Below are 24,316 nucleotides of genomic sequence, written 5' to 3' on the forward strand. Positions count from 1 at the left end.
TAGCTTCCTCTACACACTGAGCGGAGGGTTTCAATGTATCATCAACGATGATACCTAGATCCTTTTCCTGGTCGGCGACTCTTAAAATGTGGAACTTTGCATCACTTAGCTATAATTTTGGGTTTCTCTTTCCCACATACATCATAAGAACATGAGTAGCCATACTGGGTCAGACCAATGGTCCATCTAGTCCAGTTTCTTGTTTCTAACAATGGTCAAGCCAGGTCATAAGTACCTGGCAGAAGTCCATCACATTGTACTTGCTCATATTAAGTCATCTGCCATTTTTATGCCAGTCTCCCAGTCCTGTATGGTCCTCTTGCAATTTTTCACAATCCTCTTTGAATTAATATTTTTGAATAACTTTGTGCCATCAGCAAATTTAATTTCCTTACTAGTTAATCCCATTACTATGTCACGTATAAATATGTTACAAAAAGCAACAGTCCCCGCACAGACTCCTGGGGAATTCCACTATCTACCCTTCTCTGTTGTTAATCTCTGTTTTCTATCTTTTAACCAGTTTTTAATCTACAATAGGACATTACCTCCTAGGTGGGAAAATGTGGGATACAAATGTAACAAATAAATAAATCCCATGACTTTCTAATTTCCGTGGGAGTCTTTCATGAGGTACTTCATCAAAGCCTTTTGAAAATCCAGATAAACAATATTGACCGGATCACCTTTAGCCACATGTTCACCCCTTCAAAGAAATGTAGTAAAATTTGGTGAGGCAAGATTTTCCTTCTCTAAATCCATGTTGGCTTTGTCTCATTAATCTGAATTTATGTATATGCTCTGTAGTTTAGTTCTTTATAATAGTCTCTACCATTTTCTATCACTCCCTCAATTCAGCATCTCTTCCTATTTCTCCCCTCTTGGCCCTGCATTTCTCTCTTAATTCCCCCCCCCCCCACCCCCCCATACAGTCTGATGGCTCGCTTGCAGGTTCCACCGCATCCACAGTACGTTTTCCAAATGCAAGCAAGTTCTTTGGTCTTGCAGGGCCAGCGATATTCATAGACTGCCTGCGGCTTGATCCGGGTCTTTCCCTGCCTCTTCTGATGAGGGGCAGGCTGGGTCAGAGAGGAAGGCCCTGTGCAGGTCACAGGCAGTCTTTGAAATACCGCTGGCGCTGCAGGGCCAATTTGCCTTTGTTTGGAAAAGGTGGTACGGTAGGACCTTCGGGAGAAATGCTGGACCTGCATTGCAGCATGAGGGAGACAGAAGGAGGCATCACAGAGTTAATTATCAATTGCGATTTTTTTTTTTTTTTTTTTTTTTAGTTAGCTCTATATAATACACGGGGGAAAAATAATCTTGAGTTTTTCCAGGTATCCATAAGACCATTTATGCCTATTGCCAAGATCACTTGCATTTTAAACACTTGACTGCTGCTATGAACTGCATTGTCAGTTGGTTGACATTGAAATTGGATGTATTGAACAGTAGAACCACAGGATTCGTGTGCAGCACACTCTTGCAGCTCAGAGGGCTGAAATACAGCAAACAAGTGATAATAGTATGTTTGATATAACACCTTTCTGTGCTACAACCAAAATGATTTATGTATATTATATACCAGTATTTTCTCTGTTCCCGGTAGGCTGTCTCTTTTTTTTTTTTTGGTACCTGTGCAATAGAGGGTTAGGTGACTTGCCTGAGATCACAAGGAGCAATAGTGGGAATCGAGCCCAGTTTCCCTGGTTCTCATCCCACTGCATTAGCCATTATGCTACTCCACTCCATGTTTGAAGTATTAAAAAACTAAAGATAAACACATTTTAATATCCACTCTAGCCTTCAAGCAAAGTTAACACAGACTTGAAGGTTATATAGTACTTAACACTAATAGAACTATTTAGATATTCAGAGAAAATGCAGGCCCTGCTTGTCTCTACTACCTTCTTTTGGAGTCTTGAGTTCCATCTGCAGGAAATTTCTTATTAACGAGCAGAGGGGAAGAGGAACTGTTGAAACTAACTTTCTGCAATCTCTGGAACATAGAACTAGGATCTATCCCCTATTGTCCTGCACAGCATCCAAGCAGTCAATTACACAATGCAGTCAGTAAAGTTTGTTGTTTGTATTTTACATGTTATTGCAACAGTAGGAAATGGTAAATAAAAATAATGGTTTTCTTTATTAACTAGTAAGAAAGGCCCGTTTTCTGACGCAAATGAAAGGGGCTCTAGCAAGGTTTTCCTCGGAGTGTGTATGTGTGAGAGTGACTGTGTGTGAGAGACAGAGTGAATGTGCGAGTGTGTGTGAGAGAGAGAGAGAGAGTGAGTATGGGTGCGAGTGTGTCTGTGAGAGAGAGTGTGTGCAAGTGCGTATGTGAGAGACAGTGTGAGAGAGAGAGTGTGTTTCACACAGATACAGTGTGTGCGAGAGAGAGTGTGTGAGAGACACAGACTCTTTGTGAGACTGTATGAGACCAAGAGAGTGTGTGAGTGACTGTGTGACACATAGAGAGTGAATGTGATACAGTGTGAGACATAGAGTGTGTGAGAGTGAGAGAAAGACATTGACTGTGAGAGCGAGAGAGTGTGTGTGACAGAGATACCGCCCCCCCTCCCTTCCTGTCTCTGGTGTCAAGCCCCCCTCTCTCTCTCTCTCTCTCTCTGGTGTCTGAGCATTACTGTGCAGGATGCTGAGCTCTGGCTGTGCTTTAAGGAACTGACCAATCCTATTTAATAGAATGCACCTCCAACATTCTGAAGCCAAGAAACCTCGTGTGGTTGGTCACTTCTGCTTGTGACGAACCCGGAAGTACGTGATGTCAATTCAGGAGATGGATACAGAGAGCAGGAATGCCTCAGCCATGCAGTCAGCTTCAGAATGTTGGAGGTGCGTTTTATTATATAGGATATAGGCTTCCATAACTTTCTGCTGGCTGCCTAATAAGGCTGAGGTGTAAACCTATGGATATATGATATTGTAGACTTGTATATTACTTCCAAAAATGATTGAATCCACAGGCAGTGCTATCACATTTCTAAGTGTTCCTGTTTACTGCAGCCGTTACATCTATTTTATGTAGTGCTGGCAGAGGTAAAATATGATGGGAAAGGTATTAGAAACTAGAACTTAAAAGCGAATTTGCTGTCCCTCCCTGCACAATGCTTTTGATTAAGTACAAAAACTAGGACTGGACAAATCTTAAAATAGCATAGCATTTTGGTTGGCAGCACCAACAGCAAAATCTTCCGTGGTACAGTTCCAGTTTTTGGCAAGTAACCAGTGTCTCATTTCCCTATTTCAATTACAGTACCCAAAGCCTAAAACTAGAAACTTATTTAGTACATTAAAAAAATATTTTTAATTGCCATCCTCTCAACAAGTTCATCTTAATTTTATACTTAAGGAACATTGGTTATATTTATTGACAGGAATGCTCAGTTGGTCTTATTTTTCATAGTTTCCAGCTGCAAGCCCTGTGACCTATGTGAACAATCTAGAGCGCTTGTTGAAGGAGAAGAGAGAATCTGAAAGGTTAGTGTTTTTAATGTTTAAAGTTGAATGCACATCAGTAACTGTAGTGCCTTTTATTCTGTTCATACAATGATGAGCAAATGTGTTTATCCCATCCTGATTTTCCTTGTTGCATATGTCACACTGAATGGTTTCTGGTCTTTAAATCAAATGTTATCAAAGATAACCTGAATAAGCACAACAGTTTTTAAATTTTTGCTTATTTAAGTAAATTGTTATGACTGGAGGAATGTGAGCCCTTGTGCCCTGACTGAGCACGGCTAGGATGGAGTGACACTGCACTCGGTCAGGCAGCCAGACAACCCCTATCTTCACCTGGGGAGCGACCGCCGTTCCCTGGGAGTTGAGCCCCCAGGTTCGGGCAGCCACCAGGACTTCTGGAACCGGCGGGGTTGCACGACCACTGACCAGACAGGTAGGCAAACAGACACAGTCCAAAAGCCAGGTAAAATTGTAGGGCAAAGAGTAGTCAAAAACAGTCCAAAGTCAAGGCAGGCAGCAAAACAAGCGAGGTCCAGGAAACAAGCCCGAGGTCTGGAATACTGGAACTGAAGATAAGGAGCACCGGCGTGGACCTCAAACACAATTGAGGCCGAAGCAACGAAGGACTGGAGGCAGGGCTTTAAATAGTGTAGGAATTAGTCTCAAACATGTGCAGCTGATCCAAGATGGCTGCCCCCATCAGCAGAGTAGCACAATGCCCAAATATGGGCTTCCTGTTCTCATATACAAGATGGCTGCCCCCTCCTGAGCTAGCCAAGATGGCTGCAGTCCTTGATCCAACCAAGATGACGGCTGCCGGAAACAGAAACAGACCCATCCTGGAGAAACCACATCCAAAATAGCTATCTCTGCCGGACCGCACCTCGCCGGCGAATCGGCCGCGCAGGCCTGGAAACAGGTGAGGAACGTAACACAAATTTATTCAACAACCATGTCACCCAGTGAAAAAGTAACTGCTCCCTTCCTCTAGCAACTGATTGACCAAATTTATTGGATTAGATTCACCTGTGAACACAGCCAGCCCTGTTGGATCTAAATCTCACAACATAGTGAAAATTACTGTGAGAGAAGTTGACCTACCCCCAGATGAGCTCTGTCTGTGCTGGTATGAAAACAAGTTCATGTAGACTCTGTCTACAACTTGGGGTGAGCTCTGTCCGTGGAGAAAGTCTTGTAAGTGGAAGGCTTTCACTACTCAAGAAAAGTTATTTGCACGCCATCAACTGGTAAGCTACAAACTCGGCTGGCCAAAGGGCTAGGCATCAATGAATATATTCTAAGTTTGTATTCGGTTCGTTCAAACTCAGTCACGGAATCCCTATTTCTGACCCCATCATGAAAGTGCAGGCGGAAAAATTTGACCGACGGCTAATGGCCAAGAGTCAGTGTACAAAGCCAGTAATGGATGGCTTGACAGATCTAAGAAGGGGAGATCTGATCGGTTAACAAGGATACAGCACATTCTTACCCAAGAGAAATTAAAACTGCTGGAAGGAGGGTACAGTGAAAATCAAGTGTTCAATTGTAATGAAACAGGTCTGTGTTTCAAAATGTTACCAGATCATACACTAGCAGCCAGAGGTAATGTACACAAATGGGAAGGCTTTAAACAAAGGACAGTGACCATTCTGTTTTGTGTGAATAAATTTGGCAGTTGTAAAGTAAATTAATATACCATTAGGGATATTCAGATATAAACTGGAGTGCAAGTATTGCAAATACCCACACAATACTCCAGAACACCACATATACTCTACAAAAATTTTTATTATATTCATACTCGCACACTCCTACCACAATCACATCATCCAATCATACTGCTAACTCTTGTTAACTGGCTGCGAACAGTTTGCTTCGTTTGCTATTGAAAACCCTATATGTCCAAGAGCAGCAAATACCAAAGCAATTGAAATAAATAGTTCAAAGTCCAGTCTTATGACAGTATCTGAAACTCCTGTTACAGTAGCTGAAACACCTGTTACAATCTTCAGAGGTATAAACACCTCTCTTTAGATGAAATGTTGCTCGCTCAATGTGTCACATAACTAATTGCTATTAACTTTAATCATGTCCATTTTTTTAAAATGTTCTCAATGCACTGCGCCAAGCTGAAAACTTGGTGCACAAACTCCTAGGAAGACACACAAAATGCAGTCTCACATGGAGGAGCTGAGGAGCTGTTAATTCACCTGTCTCCTGTTTTCCAGCTGGAGTTCATGCACCAAGTTTTCAGTTTGGCATGGTGCATTAAGGAGGATTAAACCAATTAATGGACGGCTCCTCCAAGTTTGCTACTCTAGCCTCAAGAGAACAGACTCATTCTCTGACAGCTAGGAGTTCTTTGCATCAAGCAAACACACGTAACCTCTTGCCAACTGAGAGATAATTCATGTGACAGTGCAAAAGACTGGTTAGCACCCCTCTTGCTGCTGGACTGTTGTCTGTATCTTAGTATTATCGTATTGCTTAAACGTCTTAAGGACTAGAGATATTAGATTAATATAAAGAACCTTAATATTACATGGTATATTGTGTGATTTTATTTAGTGATGCTTCTTAAAAAGTAATTAAATATAATTAAAACTCTAATGAAAACTCCCCTCTTGTTATCCTAATTAGAATAATTGACCATAAGTTAAGACTATGAAGAGATGTGCTAGGAGTGGGTGAGTGGGAATAAAGCCAGAACTAGGCCCTGCTGTGCCTTCTAGAGGTTATCTGTTAATGCTGTTATGTTGTGGTTCAAGTTTGAAAAACTGTGGGGAATGGGTAGGGAGACTAGTTTGGGGTTTGCAGATAGACAGAATTTAAAATCTTTAAATTGCCAAAGCACAGAGTACAAACATGTTCTCACCCACAGCAATGTCCTCTTCTCTCAGAGCTTCTCAGAAAAAAAGTTTCCTGGGACCGTTCCTCTCTATACAGTTTTGTTCTAAGGGGAATACTTCAAACGGACCCTTGGAAGCTTAGGACTTGGAAAACTTGCAATGTACCAGAAAACCTTTAAGGAAACTGTCCAGTTATCTATCAGTGAACTGAAACTGAAGTGTAATTGGGTTATGCAGCAAGACAAGTATCCAGAACACAAAAGTCTACATTTGAATGGCTGAGGAGAAACAAAATCTAAAGTTTTGGACTGGCCTAGTTAAAGCCCTGACTTGAACACAATACAGATGCCATAGCGGGACCTGAGATGAGCAGTTCATGCATGAGAACCTACGAATTTCTGAATTAAAGTAGTTCTGCAAAGAGTGGGCTAAGATTGCTCAACAGCAATGTGATACCAAATTATATGAAGTTTTTGGTTGCTGTTATTGCTGCGAAAGATGGTGCAACCAATTAAGATTAGGGGGCAGTTACTTTTTCACATGAGCGATATAGGTTTTGGATAGCTTTGTTCCTTAAATGAAGAAATATTAAAAAAGCTGTTTCCATAGTGCTGCTTCACACTATTCCAGAACTTGTGGGGTAGTTGTGCCCATCGACCAGCAGGTGGCAATAGAGAACACAGAATCACGATGTGTCCTATAAGTCCTGTGTAGATCCCGCTTCTCTTCAGTGTTCTTTATCTCCAACAGGTGGGGGGGAAAACAACACTCTCCAGAGAAAGGTGAGAGTTGATTGGGAAGGTTTCAGTAAGGGCTAAGTCATGGAAGGCTCCCTGCAGCTCTGCAGGTTGAGTGGGTTGCACTTGTCTTAATTGGTGGACGAGAGGCTGAGTTGCAGAGGTGAACTGGTCAGTGCAGCTAAGTCTGACCCTGTTGAGTTTCAGCGCTTTCGGCTGCCCTGTATGGGGGAGGTCCGCTTTGCTCCTCTTGGCTCCTTAGTTGGGCCCAGCATTGCAATGACTACACCCATGGAGGCAGTCAAATGGTGCTCCAGTTGTGGAGCGCGGTGCCATTCTTTGGGGCAGTGTGCCATCTGTAAGCTGGGGAAGTCTCAGACTGTGGGCAGCACCCCAGTTGAGGACACTGCACAGGAGACTCTCCCACACCCTGTCCCTTCTGAAAGGTCGGATTTGTCGGACACCCCTACTGTTTCTTCTGTCTGGCAGAGCGTGGGAACTGTGGCCATTTGTGCAGTGGTGGTTCCCATGCTTTCCCCAGGGGAGGATTTGGTTCCTCAGCAGTATACGGTAGTTTGTCTGTCATCAGGGGAGATGTTCTTGCTCAAATTTGTACTGTTGTGTCTGGTGCTTCACCAGACCTTTCTCCTAAAGCAGGGGCAGTGTTCTCTGGTGCACACAGCTCCTCCTCAGAAACAGGCCTGTTTGGAAGATGGAGTTTCTGCATTATCTGGTGCTGTCAGATGAGGCTTCAGTGGGGTCAGGGACCCCTCCCGATGTGAGCAGTTGGAGGGGAATAATCCCAAGGCTCTGTGTCTTTCATAAAGCTCAGCACCCTCATTTCAGAAGTTCTGAGAGAAGAAGACATTTCTCTGGTAAGAGAACATTATTTTGCCTCTAACAGGCACGGCAGGACCTAGTTCAGTCTCCATTTTGCTGGAGAGATCTCACAGGGCTTTGGGCTCCATGCGGCATAACCTCCCCAAGTACATAAGAACATAAGTATTGCCATACTGGGACAGACCGAAGATCCATCAAGCCCAGCATCCTGTTTCCAGCAGTGGCCAATCCAGGTCACAAGTACCTGGCAATATCCCAGAACAAGTGTAATACATTTTATGCTGCTTATTCTAGAAATAAGCAGTGGATTTTCCCCAAGTCCATTTTAATAATGGTCTATGGACTTTTCCTTTAGAAAGCCATCCAAACCTTTTTTTTTTTTTTTTTTTTAAACCCCACTACATTCTGTGGCAACGAATTCCAGAGTTTAATTACACGTTGAGTGAAGAAATATTTTCTCCGATTCATTTTGGCCAGGATGAACAGACAGATGCAGAAATGTTAAAGGAAATTAGGGGCACAAACAAACTGGGCAACACAATAATAATGGGTGATTTCAATTACCCCGATATTGACTGGGTAAATGTAACATCGGGACACGCTAGGGAGGTAAAATTCTTTCATGAAATCAAGGACAGCTTTATGGAGCAGCTGGTACAGGAGCCAACGAGAGAAGGAAGAATTCTAGACCTAGTCCTTAGTGGAGCGCATGATCTGGTGCGGGAGGTAATATAGTAACATAGTAAATGACGGCAGAAAAAGACCTGCATGGTCCATTCAGTCTGCCCAATAAGGCAAACTCATATGTGCTACTTTTTGTGTATACCCTACTTTGATTTGTACCTGTCCTCTTCAGGGCACAGACCGTATAAGTCTGTCCAGCATTATCCCCGCCTCCCAACTACCAGCCCCGCCTCCCACCACTGGCTCTGGCACAGACCGTATAAGTCTGCCCAGCACTATCCTCCCCTCCTACCACAGGCTGGCTCTGCCACCCAATCTTGGCTAAGCTCCTTAGGATCCATTCCTTCTGAATAGGATTCCTTTATGTTTATCCCACGCGTGTTTGAATTCTGTTACCGTTTTCATTTCCACCACCTCCCGCGGGAGGGCATTCCAAGCATCCACTACTCTCTCCGTGAAAAAAATACTTCCTGACATTTTTCTTGAGTCTGCCCCCCTTCAATCTCATTTCATGTCCTCTCGTTCTACTGCCTTCGCACCTCCGGAAAAGGTTCGTTTGCGGATTAATACTTTTCAAATATTTGAACGTCTGATCATATCACCCCTGTTTCTCCTTTCTTCCAGAGTATACATGTTCAGGTCATCAAGTCTCTCCTCATGGTGCTGGGGCCGCTTGATAACAGCGATCATAATATGATCGGATTTGATATTAGCTTTGAAGTAAGTATACATAGGAAATCAAATACGTTAGCGTTTAACTTTAAAAAAGGAGACTATGATAAAATGAGAAGAACGGTGAAAAGAAAACTTAGAGGAGTGACTGCGAGGGTCAAAAATTTACATCAGGCGTGGATGCTATTCAAAAACACCATCCTGGAAGCCCAGGCCAAATATATTTCTCGTATTAAAAAAGGAGGACGGAAGACCAAACAACAGCCGGCATGGTTAAAAAGTGAGGTGAAGGAAGCTATTAGAGCTAAAAGAAAATCCTTCAGAAAATGGAAGAAGGAACCGACTGAAAGTAATAAGAAACGGCATAAGGAATGTCAAGTCAAATGCAAAGCGCTGATAAGGAAGGCTAAGAGGGACTTCGAAAAAAAGATTGCATTGGAGGCAAAAACACATGGTAAAAACATTTTTTTTAGGTATATTAAAAGCAGGAAGTCGGCAAAAGAATCGGTTGGACCGCTAGATGATCGAGGAGTAAAAGGGGCGATCAGGGAAGACAAAGCCGTAGCGGAGAGATTAAATTAATTCTTTGCTTCGGTCTTCACCGAGGAAGATTTGGAAGTGATACCGGTGCCGGAAATGGTATTTGAAGCTGACGAGTCGGAGAAACTTAATGAATTCTCTGTAAACCTGGAGGATGTAATGGGGCAGTTCTACACACTGAAGAGTAGCAAATCTCCTGGACCGGATGGTATTCATCCCAGAGTACTGATAGAACTGAAAAATGAACTTGCGGAGCTATTAGAAATGTGTAATTTATCCTTAAAATCGAGTGTGGTACCGGAAGACTGGAGGGTGGCCAATGTAACTCTGATTTTTAAAAAATATTCCAGAGGAGATCCGGGAAATTATAGACCGGTGAGTCTGATGTCGGTGCTGGGCAAAATGGTAGAGACTATTATTAAGAACAAAATTACAGAGCATATTCAAAAGCATGGATTAATGAGACAAAGTCAACTTGGATTTAGTGAAGGGAAATCTTGCCTCAACAATTTACTACATTTCTTTGAAGGGGTGAACAAACACGTGGATAAAGGTGAGCCGGTTGATATTGTGTATCTGGATTTTCAGAAGGCATTTGACAAAGTACCTCATGAAAGACTCCAGAGGAAATTGGAGAGTCATGGGATAGGAGGTAGTGTTCTATTGTGGATTAAAAGATAGAAAACAGAGAGTAGGGTTAAATGGTCAGTAGTCTCAATTGAGAAGGGTAGTTGGGTTCCCCAGGGGTCTGTGCTGGGACTGCAGCTTTTTAACATATTTATAAATGACCTAGAGATGGGAGTAACTAGTGAGGTAATTAAATTTGCTGATGACACAAAGTTATTCAAAGTCGTTAAATCGCAGGAGGATTGTGAAAAATTACAAGCAGACCTTACGAGACTTGGAGACTGGGCATCTAAATGGCAGATGACGTTTAATGTGAGCAAGTGCAAAGTGATGCATGTGGGAAAGAGGAACCCAAATTATAGCTACGTCATGCAAGGTTCCACGTTAGGAGTCACAGACCAAGAAAGGGATCTAGGTGTCGTCGTTGATGATACATTGAAACTTTCTGCTCAGTGTGCTCTGCGGCTAAGAAAGCAAATAGAATGTTAGGTATTATTAGGAAAGGAATGGAAAACAAAAATGAGGATGTTATAATGCCTTTGTATCGCTCCATGGTGCGACCACACCTCGAATATTGTGTTCAATTCTGGTCGCCGTATCTCAAAGATATAGTGGAATTAGAAAAGGTGCAGAGAAGGGCAACGAAAATGATAAAGGGGATGGGACGACTTCCCTATGAGGAAAGGCTAAAGCGGCTAGGGCTCTTCAGCTTGGAGAAAAGGCGGCTGTGGGGAGATATGATAGAGGTCTATAAAATAATGAGTGGAGTTGAACGGGTAGATGTGAAGCGTCTGTTCACGCTTTCCAAAAATACTAGGACTAGGGGGCATGTGATGAAGCTACAATGTAGTAAATTTAAAACGAATCTGAGAAAATATTTCTTCACTCAACGTGTAATTAAACTCTGGAATTCGTTGCCAAAGAATGTGGTAGGCGGTTAGCTTAGCAGAGTTTAAAAAAGGTTTGGACAGTTTCCTAAAGGAAAAGTCCATAGACTGTTATTAAATAGACTTGGGGAAAATCCACTATTTCTGAGATAAGCAGTATAAAATGTTTTGTACTTTTTTGGGATCTTGCTGGGTATTTGTGATCTGGATTGGCCACTGTTGGAAACAGGATGCTGGGCTTGATGGACCTTTGGTCTTTCCCAGTATGGCAACGCTTATGTACTTTGTAGCTTCATTGCATGCCCCCTAGTCCTAGTATTTTTGGAAAGAGTAAACAAGCGATTCACGTCTACCCGTTCCACTCCACTCATTATTTTATAGACCTCTATCATATCTCCCCTCGGCCATCTTTTCTCCAAGCTGAAGAGCCCTAGCCTTCTCCATTGAGAATAATGACCATTTAACCCTGTTTTCTATCTTTTAACCAGTTTTTAATCCACTAGGACACTACCTCTTATTCCATGACTTTCCAATTTCCTCTGGAGTCTTTCATGAGGTACTTTGTCAAACGCCTTTTGAAAATGCAGATACTTTTATTGCTTGCATACAAGATTTTAAGCTTAAAGAATGGGTCCTCAAAGTAGTGCATCAAGATCACAACTTTCAATGGGACTTGTGCAGTGTGGAGATCTACCAAGATTTGGCTTCAGCCACACTCCGTCAGGCTGATCTGAAACCTGTCACCTTGAGACTTCGCAAGCTGGGCATCCATTATAGATGGAGACACCCCTTTATCCTCGTCTTTTATAAGGCTAGACACATGCACCAGGTCAAATTTTTATCCGAGGCCCATGAGGTTCTTCCAGAGGCACATCTGCCTACTACTGCTACTACTAATCATTTCTATAGCGCTACTAGTTGTACGCAGCTCTGTACACATTATATGCAGGTATTTTCTCTGTCCCTAGAGGGCTCACAATCTTAAGTTTTTGTATCTGGGGCAATGGAGGGTTAAGTGACTTGTGCAAGATCACACGGAGCTGCAGTGAGACTTGAACCCAGGTCACCAGGATCAAAGCCTGCTGCATTATCCATTAGGCTACTCTTCCGCTCAGACTGCCTACAACTTGAAAGTGAAGTGAATCAATTTGAACAAGCTTGGAGGGTCTCAATATCAACCTCACTGGTCAACAGATGACCTTGTTGGGTATCATGATATGTTCGTTATTTGGGGGTTCAAATGATAAAGCTATGCTTTCGAACAGGTCCACCAGATATGGAAAAGGGTACCCCAATTATCACAGTTTCCCCAGCAACGATCAGAAGCTTGTGGGTACATCTTAAGCAACCAATCAGAAGTGTAATACCAACAGTAGAAAACTTTATAACCATTTTCAACTATTGCTAGCTATGGTCACTTTCAAAAGGTATTTAAAGCCCCTTTCGCAACATTCCATATTGGCTTGCATCTTTTTGACATTTTTTAACCACGTCTGATCTTGAATGTGAAGATTTATGATAGTTGTGTCTGGCTTGAGGAATTGGTTTGCCTTTTTTTTAAGCCTTCAGGGAGTCTTTTTGTTGAAGTACTTGTTCAGCTTTAACTCCCGAATATTTTGCACCCTGGGAGACATCCAGGCAGAGTGGGAACCATCTTGTGCATGATGGTCTAAACCTATGCAGCAGACATATTTGTCATGCATGTCCATGGCATACATTTTCCTGTCGCACAACAGGCACCACTTGAAACTCGGCTTTATTTCCAGCATCATAAAAACTAAACTGGCAAAGCTGACCTGCGTTAAAATTGATGAAAATGAAAACAAAATGTTAAAAAAAAAAAAAAGTGAAAGATTGTGATTGACAGACATTAAAGGGGACCCAACTGCACTCCTTCATGGTAAGGCTTCCAGGTAACGATCACTTAAGTAACACAGGATTTCCATGATGAAAAATCTTGTCAGTGGGGGTGGAGGGCATTGAGACCCTATTTTGTTCTCAATTTTAGGCTAAACAATGTTCTTTATTCCTTCACTAATACTGAAATTGTTTGTAGTCTTAATGTGTTGTGGCTGTTTTTTTTTTTGATAGGTTAGATGAACTTGAAAAAGAGCTGCAGGAGGGCATTGAACAGAGAACAATGGTGTTGTCTCCTGCTGGTGAAGAAGAGAATGCAGATGAAGGTAGCATCCTTTCAGAAGAATGCAGGTAATGTGCTATTTGTAAAAAAAAATGTAGTTTTTCTTCTTTTTGGACAGCATTTCACGTGGACTGGGAATTGAAATCAGCCTGAGTAAATCTTCTCAGTATTGAGATTCACAAATTGGATCCTAAAAGGATATATGTTGAGTAGAAAATTTATATAGAGAATTAATTGTTGCTATTTCAGAGCAGTGGAGCAGAGTCAAAAGTGCTATACAATGTGAATTGGAGCAGCAGTGTTAAAGTGCTTCTGTGACTGCTTTGCTGTCCCTAACTGTAGAAGAGGAAGGATATCAAGATATAGGACTTTGTGGGCCAGGTAGATGGTTGATAAGTAAAGTTTATTATAAGCCATCCATGCCAGACCAATCCAGAGAAAAACAGCTCATAGCTGACTTTACTCCCCTTATAGGGTGCTGATGCTGCCTATTGCTGCTTAGTATTTCTTTGTATCTAGCAGAGGATGCAGACATGTAGCCTGCTGCAGTAACTACGAGTTGGCTGCTCCCAGGACGGCTATAGGCCCGTGTTCCTGGTGGACAATAAGCCAAGTCTGGGAGATGCTGCCGGCCAGAGTTCTCTCGTTCCAGAGTTTCCCTTCAATTGAAATACGTGTCTCCTGTACGTTACTGCCACAAGGATATTTAAATGTATCTCTTATATTCCCCCTCTTCTGCTTTTTCTTCCAGATTATACATATTGAAGTCTATATGTCCCCTTCCACTGATCAGTTGTGTAACCACACTCTGGACTGATTCCATCTTGTTTGTCTGTTTGAAGGTGTGGACTTCAGAAATGCACACAGTAATCTGGTGTGGGATAAGCAGGCACCAGGTGGGCCGATGCAATCTGTGGAGGTTTATCACCCAGCTAAAAGTGAAACTGTAGAAGTTCCTTAGATTGAGCTGTGGCCCATGCAGTATGCATGAAGTAAGACCTGGTCAGTTCTCTTGTACTGATGGGATCAACAACCATTTTCTTGCTACCTTGCACCAAAAATGCATATGTAAAGCATGCTAGGCCCTTTAATTCCCTCTTTCCCTCTGTTAGAAAAATGGGAAGCTCATGAAGGCCATAAGTCTGAGTTCATGTCAGCAGGTGATACCACATGCATATCAGAACTCCTCTCTTCCCCATTTTGTCTAAGCTAGGGGAGCAGTGGTGGGAACAGCTTGCCGAACTGGCTCTCTGCAGCTCTACACAAGTGAAGCTTGCCAGAGTACCGTTAAGGTGTAATGAACATTTCTGCAGCCTTGAGAATAATTTTTAAAAAATTCCTTGGTGTCCTGCTTTAGTAGTAGCTTCAAGTTCTGCTTTGAGTCTTTCCTATCTCTGATCTGTGTCTTTCTTTCCATGGAAGGAACGACAGGTTGACTTGGCAATGTTTGGGATGCTAGAGCATTCTGCTGATTGGGGCTAGAGCATTCTGCTGATTGGGGCAAGAGAAAAAGAGCCCAGCTGGCAGAGGGAGATTGCCCCTAATGCCTCAGTGGGGAGGTTGATTGGGGGGGAAGAGAAGCTGGTGACTCTGACTTCCTAAGGTCAATCTCTGGCTAGTTCCTTAGATGGGCCATGAGAGGCAGTAATGTGTAGGGAATGCCAATATTCCAGTGTGGTCATAGCGCTGCCCCCCCTCCCCCCTCCAAGCAGTTCTTGATAACACCTCAGACTGTGACACCTGATTCCAGCCTTAAATTCGTTAAAGTCAAGTGTTTTCTTCCTGTTGAATAGAAGGACAAGGTGGGTCACCTGTGGTGGTGGTAGTGGTTGTGGGGTTGTCCTTATGTAAAATGACAATTAGAAGGAAGCACAACATTCAGGGGCCTCCATGGTAGAAAGATTTGAGTCTGCTTAAACATTCTTTTCTCTATACTCTTTCATTCAGGCAGTTATATGCAGTGGCTCCATGACATGGAGCCCTCCTGTTTTGGGTCCAGCATCCCCTGGATGGGGCCATAGTGACCTTCTTGAAGGTAAAAGTATGCAGAGGAGAGAGGACTTCAATATCCTACGTGGGACGTAATAGCTCCTGGGTGGGTTAGTGATCTTGTTCAGTAGAAGTAAGTGATGCTAGGAGCTCCTTTGGTTGGATTCTCCATATTGCTTGGTCAGAGTTCGCTCAAGACAAGACGGTCAGTGCTTCTCGGGAACTTCCACACAGAGTGGCAAATACAGCAATTTTGGAATGGTCTGTGCAATTTCATCCTCTTTTGATAAAGTCCTGGAGCTTCAGGGACCAAAATTCAGAGGCTGGCTAGAAGTATTAATGGGAAGTCCTTCCTCACCTTAGGTCCCTCTCAACAAATTTTGTCATTATTTCTCCAAATTTAGAGGCCATGAACAATACTATTTAGGCAGCTCCTTTTCTTCCTCAGGAAAGGTAGTCCTGTAAAGAAGGTTTACCTGTTGTGGACTCTTAAATAAGATGCTGTGCTCCTTCACAGGAACACTTGATGTTTTCTCGCTGATAAGGATAAGACAAAATTGCTTAACAAATATTTCTGTTCTAAGTATAATTCCCCTGTTGCCACTTTGGTACTTCCTCCTATCACTAACATATTTAAAAAAAAAAATAAAAAAATCTTGCTCCCTCAGCCATTTTATTATATGGGCTATTATTTATTCCATTTGCATCTTTCCTGACCACTTTACCAGCTTTTCTTTAATGCTTGGAAAAAGGCAGTCCAGGTGGTGGTAGGCAAGACAACGTTATTTACTGATAGGAACAAAGCAGAGGGAAATTAGTAACCTTAGGTACCTTGGTAAATGTGCCAGATTTGGTCCGAGATTGAGTTGCCCTGCAGGACTTGACAGCAACATATATGACTGAAACCATTATTGGTCAGGGGCATTTTCTGAACCAGCCTGAAGTGTAAGGACTGGAATATAGTAACATGGTAACATAGTACATAATGGCAGATAAAGACCTGTACTGTCTATCCAGTCTACCCAACAAGGTAAACATAGCATAAGGTATGATGGAAGAAGTGACTGTGGCCCTACTAGGATTCAAGTGGGGTACTTATGTAAGTGGACCTCATAATAGTTTGGCAAAACCATAAGGAAACTGTTCAGCCAAAGGGAGAGAGTCGGGAGCCAGGGGGGCTAGATATCCTGGTTGAACCAGGACTGACATCAGTTTCCTGCGCATGTTCTTGCTGGGAGTCTGATATGACCTAATCTGTTTCTGAAGGGGCCAATCAGGATGGTACTTCATATCTTTTCCCCCAGTCAGGCGACTCCTTCCTGGAAGATTGTTTCCATCTCTCTTTGTCCAGTGCTCTTCCTCTTCTGAGGCTGGTGTTTTGGTCTGGTAGAATTAGGCTTTCTTCCGCTAGTAAAAGTGTTGGTTGTCTCTTGATGTGCACTAATAAGGCACAGTGATTTTTTTTTTTTTAGTTTTTTTTTTAAATACACATTTCGGGAGGTGATCATATCGGACTACAGCAACAAGAGTTGGCAAGTCCCAAAGGGCCAGCTAGTCCACTCAGAGCGCAGAAGTCCTTGTAGGCAGAGTTACTCTGTATTCAGATTGTGCCTTTGCCTCATTGCATCCTTTAAGTGCCTCAGCATGAACATGGAAGTTTGACACTCTAGGTATAGGAGTTCTGAGAGCTCTCATGGCTTCCTCCCATAGATAAGGGAAAATTTAGACTTAACTATTACTTTCTTTTCCTTGAGTCCTGCTAGACCAGTCAAGAACCCATTCTTGGAAACCATGGCAGCCAAGAGTTTTTCGTCTGAAGAATTAATGTGTTGTAAAACAGTTAATATGTTGTAGCCTCCTCTAAAAGTGGTACATAAGTAATGCCACACTGGGAAAAGACCAAGGGTCCATTGAGCCCAGCATCCTGTCCACGACAGCGGCCAATCCAGGCCAAGGGCACCTGGCAAGCTTCCCAAACGTACAAACATTCTATACATGTTATTCCTGGAATTGTGAATTTTTCCCATTTAGTAGTGGTTTATGGACTTGTCCTTTAGGAAACCGTCTAACCCCTTTTTAAACTCTGCTAAGCTAATCGTCTTCACGTTCTCCGGCAACGAATTCCAGAGTTTAATTACGCGTTGGGTGAAGAAAAATTTTCTCTGATTTGTTTTAAATTTACTACACTGTAGTTTCATCGCATGCCCCCTAGTCCTAGTATTTTTGGAAAGCATGAACAGACGCTTCACATTCACCTGTTCCACTCCACTCATTATTTTATATACCTCTATCATGTCTCCCCTCAGCCGTCTGTTCTCCAAGCTGAAAAGCCCTAGCCTCCTTAGTCTTTCTTCATAGGGAAGTCATCCCATCCCCGCTATCATTTTAGTCGCCCTTCGCTGCACCTTTTCCAATTCTACCATATCTTTCTTGAGATGCAGCGACCAGAATTGGACACAATACTCAAGGTGCGGTCGCACCATGGAGCGATACAACGGCATTATAACATCCTTGCACCTGTTTTCCATACCTTTCCTAATAATACCCAACATTCTATTCGCTTTCCTAGCCACAGCAGCACACTGAGCAGAAGGTTTCCGTATATTATCGACGACGACACCCAGATCCCTTTCTTGGTCTGTAACTCCTAATGTGGAACCTTGCATGACGTAGCTATAATTCAGGTTCTTTTTTCCCACATGCATCACCTTGCACTTGCTCACATTAAACGTCATCTGCCATTTAGCCGCCCAGTCTCGTAAGGTCCTTCTGTAATTTTTCACAATCCTGTCACGAGTTAACGACTTTGAATAACTTTGTGTCATCAGCAAATTTAATTACCTCGCTAGTTACTCCCATCTCTAAATCATTTATAAATATATTAAAAAGCAGCAGTCTTAGCACAGACCCCTGAGGAACCCCACTAACTACCATCCTCCATTGTGAATACTGCCCATTTAACCCCACTCTCTGTTTCCTATCCTTCAACCAGTTTTTAATCCACAATAGGACATTTCCTCCTATCCCATGACCCTCCAGTTTCCTCTGTAGCCTTTCATGGGGTACCTTGTCAAACGCCTTTTGAAAATCCAGATACACAATATCAACCGGCTCCCCTTTGTCCACATGTTTGTTTACTCCTTCAAAGAACTGAAGTAAATTGGTCAGGCAAGATTTCCCCACACAAAAGCCGTGCTGACTTGGCCTCAGTAATCCATGTCTTTGGATGTGCTTTGTAATTTTGTTTTTGATAATGGCATCTACCATTTTCTCCGGCACCGACGTCAGACTCACCGGTCTATAATTTCCCAGATCTCCCCTGGAACCTTTTTTAAAAACCAGCATTACATTGGCTACCCTCCAATCTTCCGGTACCACGCTCAGTTGGTTTCCTTTGTATATGCAATTCTCATTTCTGTATCAGTGACCATGAAATAATGATTTTTGACTACATCAGGTTTGGATTTAGGAGTGAATTGGTATCCCAAAACAAAAGAATTGCCTTCAAGAGTCTTAGTTTTTGATATGGAATACTGAGGAGCTGAAGGCAGTACCTGTTAAGGGAGTGAAGTTATCTCTGAGCTGTTTTTCCTGTCTCCATCTGCTGATAGAGCAATATAACCCACTCATTTGGACTGGATTGGCTTGGCAGGACTCAAGGAAAAGAAAGTAACAGGCAAGTCCAAATTTCCCCATGTGTTACAGCCTAATATAGGTGTAATTATTTTTGTGCCCAGTGCTGTAACAAATTACGTACAACTTATTTGCATTCATAATGTGTGCAAACATTGGAGAGCATGCTTCTTGCCATGGAAATATGCACATGGGTATGTATTAGCAGCATAAGCAATCTTTTACGCAAAGGTTTATAGGCACCTGAAGGAGGTGCATGTGTATATCTGGAATACTATTCTGCATATAAATATTGGTATGGCATGTAAATTTTTGGAGTTCAGTGCTTTACCTCTCGTTTCATAGTAGTGGCCCCTCACTAATTTGGCATTGTGGCTTCCTTTTAGCTTCATTCCTTTCAATAAAATCGATCAAAAAGTGTCAGCATAACTAACCTGTAACCAAGAAGAGAAAATAGCACTCACTGATACTAGCCACAGAAAAGCAAGCCAACAATTTAGTCCACATCACACTGTATTACATTTCCCCAACTTTACAAAACAGGCATGAAGTCTTCAGGTCATGTGCCCACTTCTTTGCATTCATTCCGTCATTACCATTGGATTTAAATAGTACTGCACACACATCAGCACACTGCTTTTAAACCCAGCTTTCTTGTGTTTAGAACTCCTTTTGAGCCGTAGAGTGGCTGCAATAAGGTAGGAATTGTGTGAAGACCCCCCCTGCTCGACTATATGTTAAGCTTTCCACACTTCATGGCCTTAAGATCCAATTTGACCATCTCTTGTATGTATCTGTACAGTGTTGTATGTGTTTAGACAAAGGGTGAAGATTTTTGCTCTGCTGTTTGGTTTTACTTTTTTCTGAACCATATTTTAATATTTCTTCCCTCTCATCCTGTTTTCTTGTCTTCACGTGTCTCAAGCAAGGGGTGTGGCTTGTACTTACTACTACTACTACTACTACTACTTAACATTTCTAAAGCGCTACTAGGGTTACGCAGTGCTGTACAATTTAACATAGAGGGACAGTCCCTGCTCAAGGAGCTTACAATCTAAAAGACAAGTGAACAGTCAGTCCAATTGGGGCAGTCTGGATTAAGTAGTAGTAGTAGTACTTGCAGTCCTGAGGTACAGAGTAAGTGCTCTGTTCTCCTTGGTAGACAGTGTGAATAGTTACATTTCAAAGGGGAAGACTCATCTATGGAGGACGTTGAACCATTCTGAACAATTGGTCAAACTAGTCTTTTTTTTTTTTTTTTTTTTTTTCTAGTTACTTGGGCCCAAGTTTTCCTTAGGTTGCTTGAACACCTCACTTCCAGCAGCATACTTTTGCTTACTCTTCCTGCTGCAACTTTCAAAGTCTGTTTTTTAAACAAGTTTAGGAACGCTTTGACATAAGAACATAAGTGTTGCCATTCTGGGACAGACCGAAGGTTCATCAAGCCCAGTGTCCTGTTTCCAACAGCTGCCAATCTAGGTCACAAGTACCTGGCAAGATCCCAAAACAGTACAATAAATTTTATGCTGCTTGTCTTAGAAATAAGCACTGGATTTTCCCAAGTCCATCTTAGTAATGGCTTATGGACTTGACTTTTAGGAAGATGTCCAAACCTTTATTAAACCCCACTAAGCTAACTGCTTTTACCACATTCTCTGGCAACAAATTCCAGAGTTTAATTACACACTGAGTGAAGAGATATTTTCTCCGATTCATTTTAAATTTACTACTTTGTGGCTTAATTGCGTGCCCCCAGTCCTAGTATTTTTGGAAAGAGTAAACGTACTCACATCTACCCATTCCACTCCACTCATTTTATAGACCTCTATCATATCTCCCCTCAGCTGTCTTTTCTCCAAGCTGAAGAGACCTAGCGCTTTTTCGCCTTTCTGCTTATCATTTTTGTCACCCTTCTCTGTACCTTTTCCAATTCCACTATATCTTTTTTGAGATGCGGTGACCAGAATTGTACACAGTATTCAAAATGCAGTCGCACTATAGAGCAATACAAAGGCATTATAACGCCCTCATTTGTTTCACGCCATTCCTAATAATACCTAACATTCTATTTGCTTTCTTCGCCGCCGCCACCACTACTGCACACGGAACAGAAGGTTTCAAAGTATTGTCAGTGATGACACCTAGATCCTTTTCCTGGTCGGTGACTCTTAATGTGGAACCTTTGCATCATGTAGCTGTAGTTCAGGCTCCTCTTTCCCACATGTAGTACTTTGCACTCGTTCACATTAAACGTCATCTTCCATTTGGATGTCCAGTCTCGTAAGGTCCTCCTGTAATTTTTCACAATCCTCTTGCGATTTAACAGCTTTGAATAACTTTGTGTCGTCAGCAAATTTAATTACCTCACTAGTTATTCCTATATCTATATCATTTATAAATATGTTAAAAAGCATCGTTTCCAACACAGACCCCTGCGGAACCCCACTATCAACCCATCTCCATTGAGAATACTGACCATTTAATATTAGTCTCTGTTTTCTATCTTTTAACCAGGTTTTAATCCACAGTAAAACAGTGCCTCCTGTCCCATGACTTTCCAATTTCTTCTGGAGTCTTTTATGAGGTACTTTGTCAAATTCCTTTTGAAAATCCAGATACACGATATCAACCGGCACCCCTTTATCCACATGATTGTTCACCTCTTCAAAGAAATGTAGTAGATAAATGAGGCAAGATTTTCCTTGAGTAAATCCATGTTGGCTTTCTTTCATTAATCCATGCTTATGTATATGCTGTGTAATTTTGTTCTTTATAGTAGTCTCTACCAAAGGCTGGCAGAGCTAGAAGCTAAAATTGATGACTTAGAGAACTGCTCCCGCCAGAGTAATCTGCACTTCATCGGGTTACCAGAGACTTTGAAGGGCTCAGAACTGGTAATCTTTCTGGAAAATTAGATACTGCAATCTGTACAGCTGGGCCACCATTTGGGGCCTTTGCGGGTGGAGTGGGCACATTGGGTGGGCCTCCTGAGACAATCCAGTAATAGATTTCATGCTGTGATTAATGCAAATTTTGAAAAATGGACACAAACAGGCTTTGTTACAAACTGTCCCGGTCAATCTTTAACTTGTGAAGGAAAGACTATACTATGTTTCCAGGACTATTCAGCACGTGTAGCTATGGCCAGGAAATCATGTGCTCCTCTCTGAAACCCTCTATGAAAAGAAAATCAAGATTTCCTTGTTATACCCTGCAAAACTGTGAGTGCATCATGAGGGTGGTGATAAATTCTTCGAGGATGCAGGTCTGCCAAGGAGTTAATTTCATCTGTACCTCTGGGCTCTGAGGACTAACTTCCAGGGCCTTAAACTGTTGCTGAGATCATAAAGGTTACCTTTCTGGGTTCCAGGTTTATTTCTCATGTTTCTGGACTCAACCTAGCCCTAGCAGTTGTCCCCATCTTGAGAATTCATGATGTATGTGTTTGCTGCTGTCTCCCTATTGTGGGGAGGTGTGGAAGCAGACTTTGCTGAGGTCCTTGCATCGCTTCTGCAGCATGTTGTTTTACCTGCTTTACCCTGGACTCCGCAGTCTTCGATTGGACAGAGGGAACAACATAACCTCAATATGCCTTGCAGTTGTTCTCATTAAGTGTTTGACTACCTGTTCCATTTTGGCTTTTTCTCTCACTGTTTGTGGTATAGAATGTTCTTATGGGGTTAGGGCATGGAGAGGGAGGTTTGGGCATTGGGATATGAAGGGATCAGGGGAAGTGTTTGTAATGGGAGATTCTATTTACTGTCGTCTTTTCCTTTTTTTTGGGGGGGGGGAGAGGGGGTCCTGCAAATGGGGAGGGGTACCAGGGCATGATGGGTTTGCTTTGCAAACTCATTTGGGAGTTTGTAGGGGGGAAAGGTTAGGAGATCCAGTTGGTGTGGGGGGGGGAGGGGGGGTTGGACGGGGGAGGTTTTTTTTTTTTGGGGGGGGGGGGAGAATCCACTACTTTTTGAGATTCAGTTGGAGGGATAGTTTGTTGTTTCTTGTTGTGTGTGGGTTTTTGTTTTGTTGTTGTTTTTTCTTTTTTCTTTTCCCCTTTTCTTCCGGGCACCTCTGAGGTGTGTCAGTCCAGAGGAGGATGTAGGCTGGGGACGTCCTCCTACTAGAAATCACTGTTTGTGGCAGGCTGATCTTCTTTGATGCTAGCGATGCTGGGGGTTAAGCTGGTGTCTTGGAATGTCGATGGTATTACTTCACCTAGTAAGATACTGCAGGTGTTGAACAGGTAGCTATGTTGCAGGAGGCACATTTAAACTCCATAGAGCATAAGAAATTATCAGTGGTGGGTGGGGGATTATTTAGAGCACCCTTTTTCAACTGTTGTGCTGTGGCTGCTTCCCAGGGGTGTCTTATAGGATGGAATGTTCCTTGGTCGGTATTTTCTGTCTCTGGCAGGCGGATAGATGGTCTGTCACAAGCTCCTGGTCTCATCTGTCAGTAGCTCCTGTTCCAAGTATCTCGGCTCAGTTGAGCTAGGTGTGTGCGGCTGAGCGGTACCACCTTTTTTTTTTTTGGGGGGGGGGGTACACCTGATCACCCCAGGTCCCTCCCCCACCCTGGTGCTCTCTCCAGCCCTCCTCCATTCTCCGTCCTCACTTCAGTGGTCAGTTAGATCTGTTAAAAAAAAAAAAAGTGTTAAGGAAACCGGGTCCCAGAAGGGGATTGATAGGGGGAGTCTTGGGGTTTCTCTCTGCCTCACCTTCTCCTTACTACATGGCGGAGTCAAGGTTCATCGGGTCTGGCTCGGTACTCCCCTGCGCCTTGTCGCCTCTGCTGCAAGAGGCATGGTCAGGGTAGACGGGGTCTTCCCGGTGGCAGGAGAGCTTAGAGAAAGTGGACTTCCTCCCCTGTGAGCCTGGTGTTACCTGGCCACTCAGGAGTTTGTACAGCACAGTCGCCTGGGTGTTTCCCCAGGCCCTTTCCCAGCTTATGTCCCCTTCCCTGCTTATTATGTCCCCTTCGACATCTGCTTCTGTGGCTTCGGTGCAGCCTGCGTTGGCATGGCCTAGGCAGCAGCCTGTTTCCTTTCCAATGCTGGGTTCGGATTGGGCCCAGTGACGGTTCCATCGTGTCTTTGTCCCATATTTCCTTCTGGGCTGGACTTAGCCACTGTTGTCCTGACTAATTATCTGATTCCTGGCTTTCCTGGAATGAAGCACATGCAGATGTGATGTAAGCCAAAATAGCTTGTTCATGTGTTCCTGTGACTTACGTCTCTCT

At 42.9% G+C, this 24,316-nt stretch overlaps 1 protein-coding gene across 1 annotated transcript in view; it reads left to right on the forward strand.

The window, feature by feature from the left end:
* Positions 1-24,316, forward strand: part of LOC115470002 (SMC5-SMC6 complex localization factor protein 2-like) — a gene marked incomplete at its 5' end in the record, with an annotated part of 119,785 nt that overhangs the window by 25,993 nt on the left and 69,476 nt on the right. The window contains 2 exon segments of the mRNA XM_030202835.1: positions 3,425-3,498; positions 13,408-13,524. Of these exon segments, the coding sequence (XP_030058695.1) occupies positions 3,425-3,498; positions 13,408-13,524 (191 nt within the window).

Source organism: Microcaecilia unicolor, chromosome 5 (genome assembly GCF_901765095.1).
Source record: "Microcaecilia unicolor chromosome 5, aMicUni1.1, whole genome shotgun sequence".
Classification (NCBI taxonomy): domain Eukaryota; kingdom Metazoa; phylum Chordata; class Amphibia; order Gymnophiona; family Siphonopidae; genus Microcaecilia; species Microcaecilia unicolor.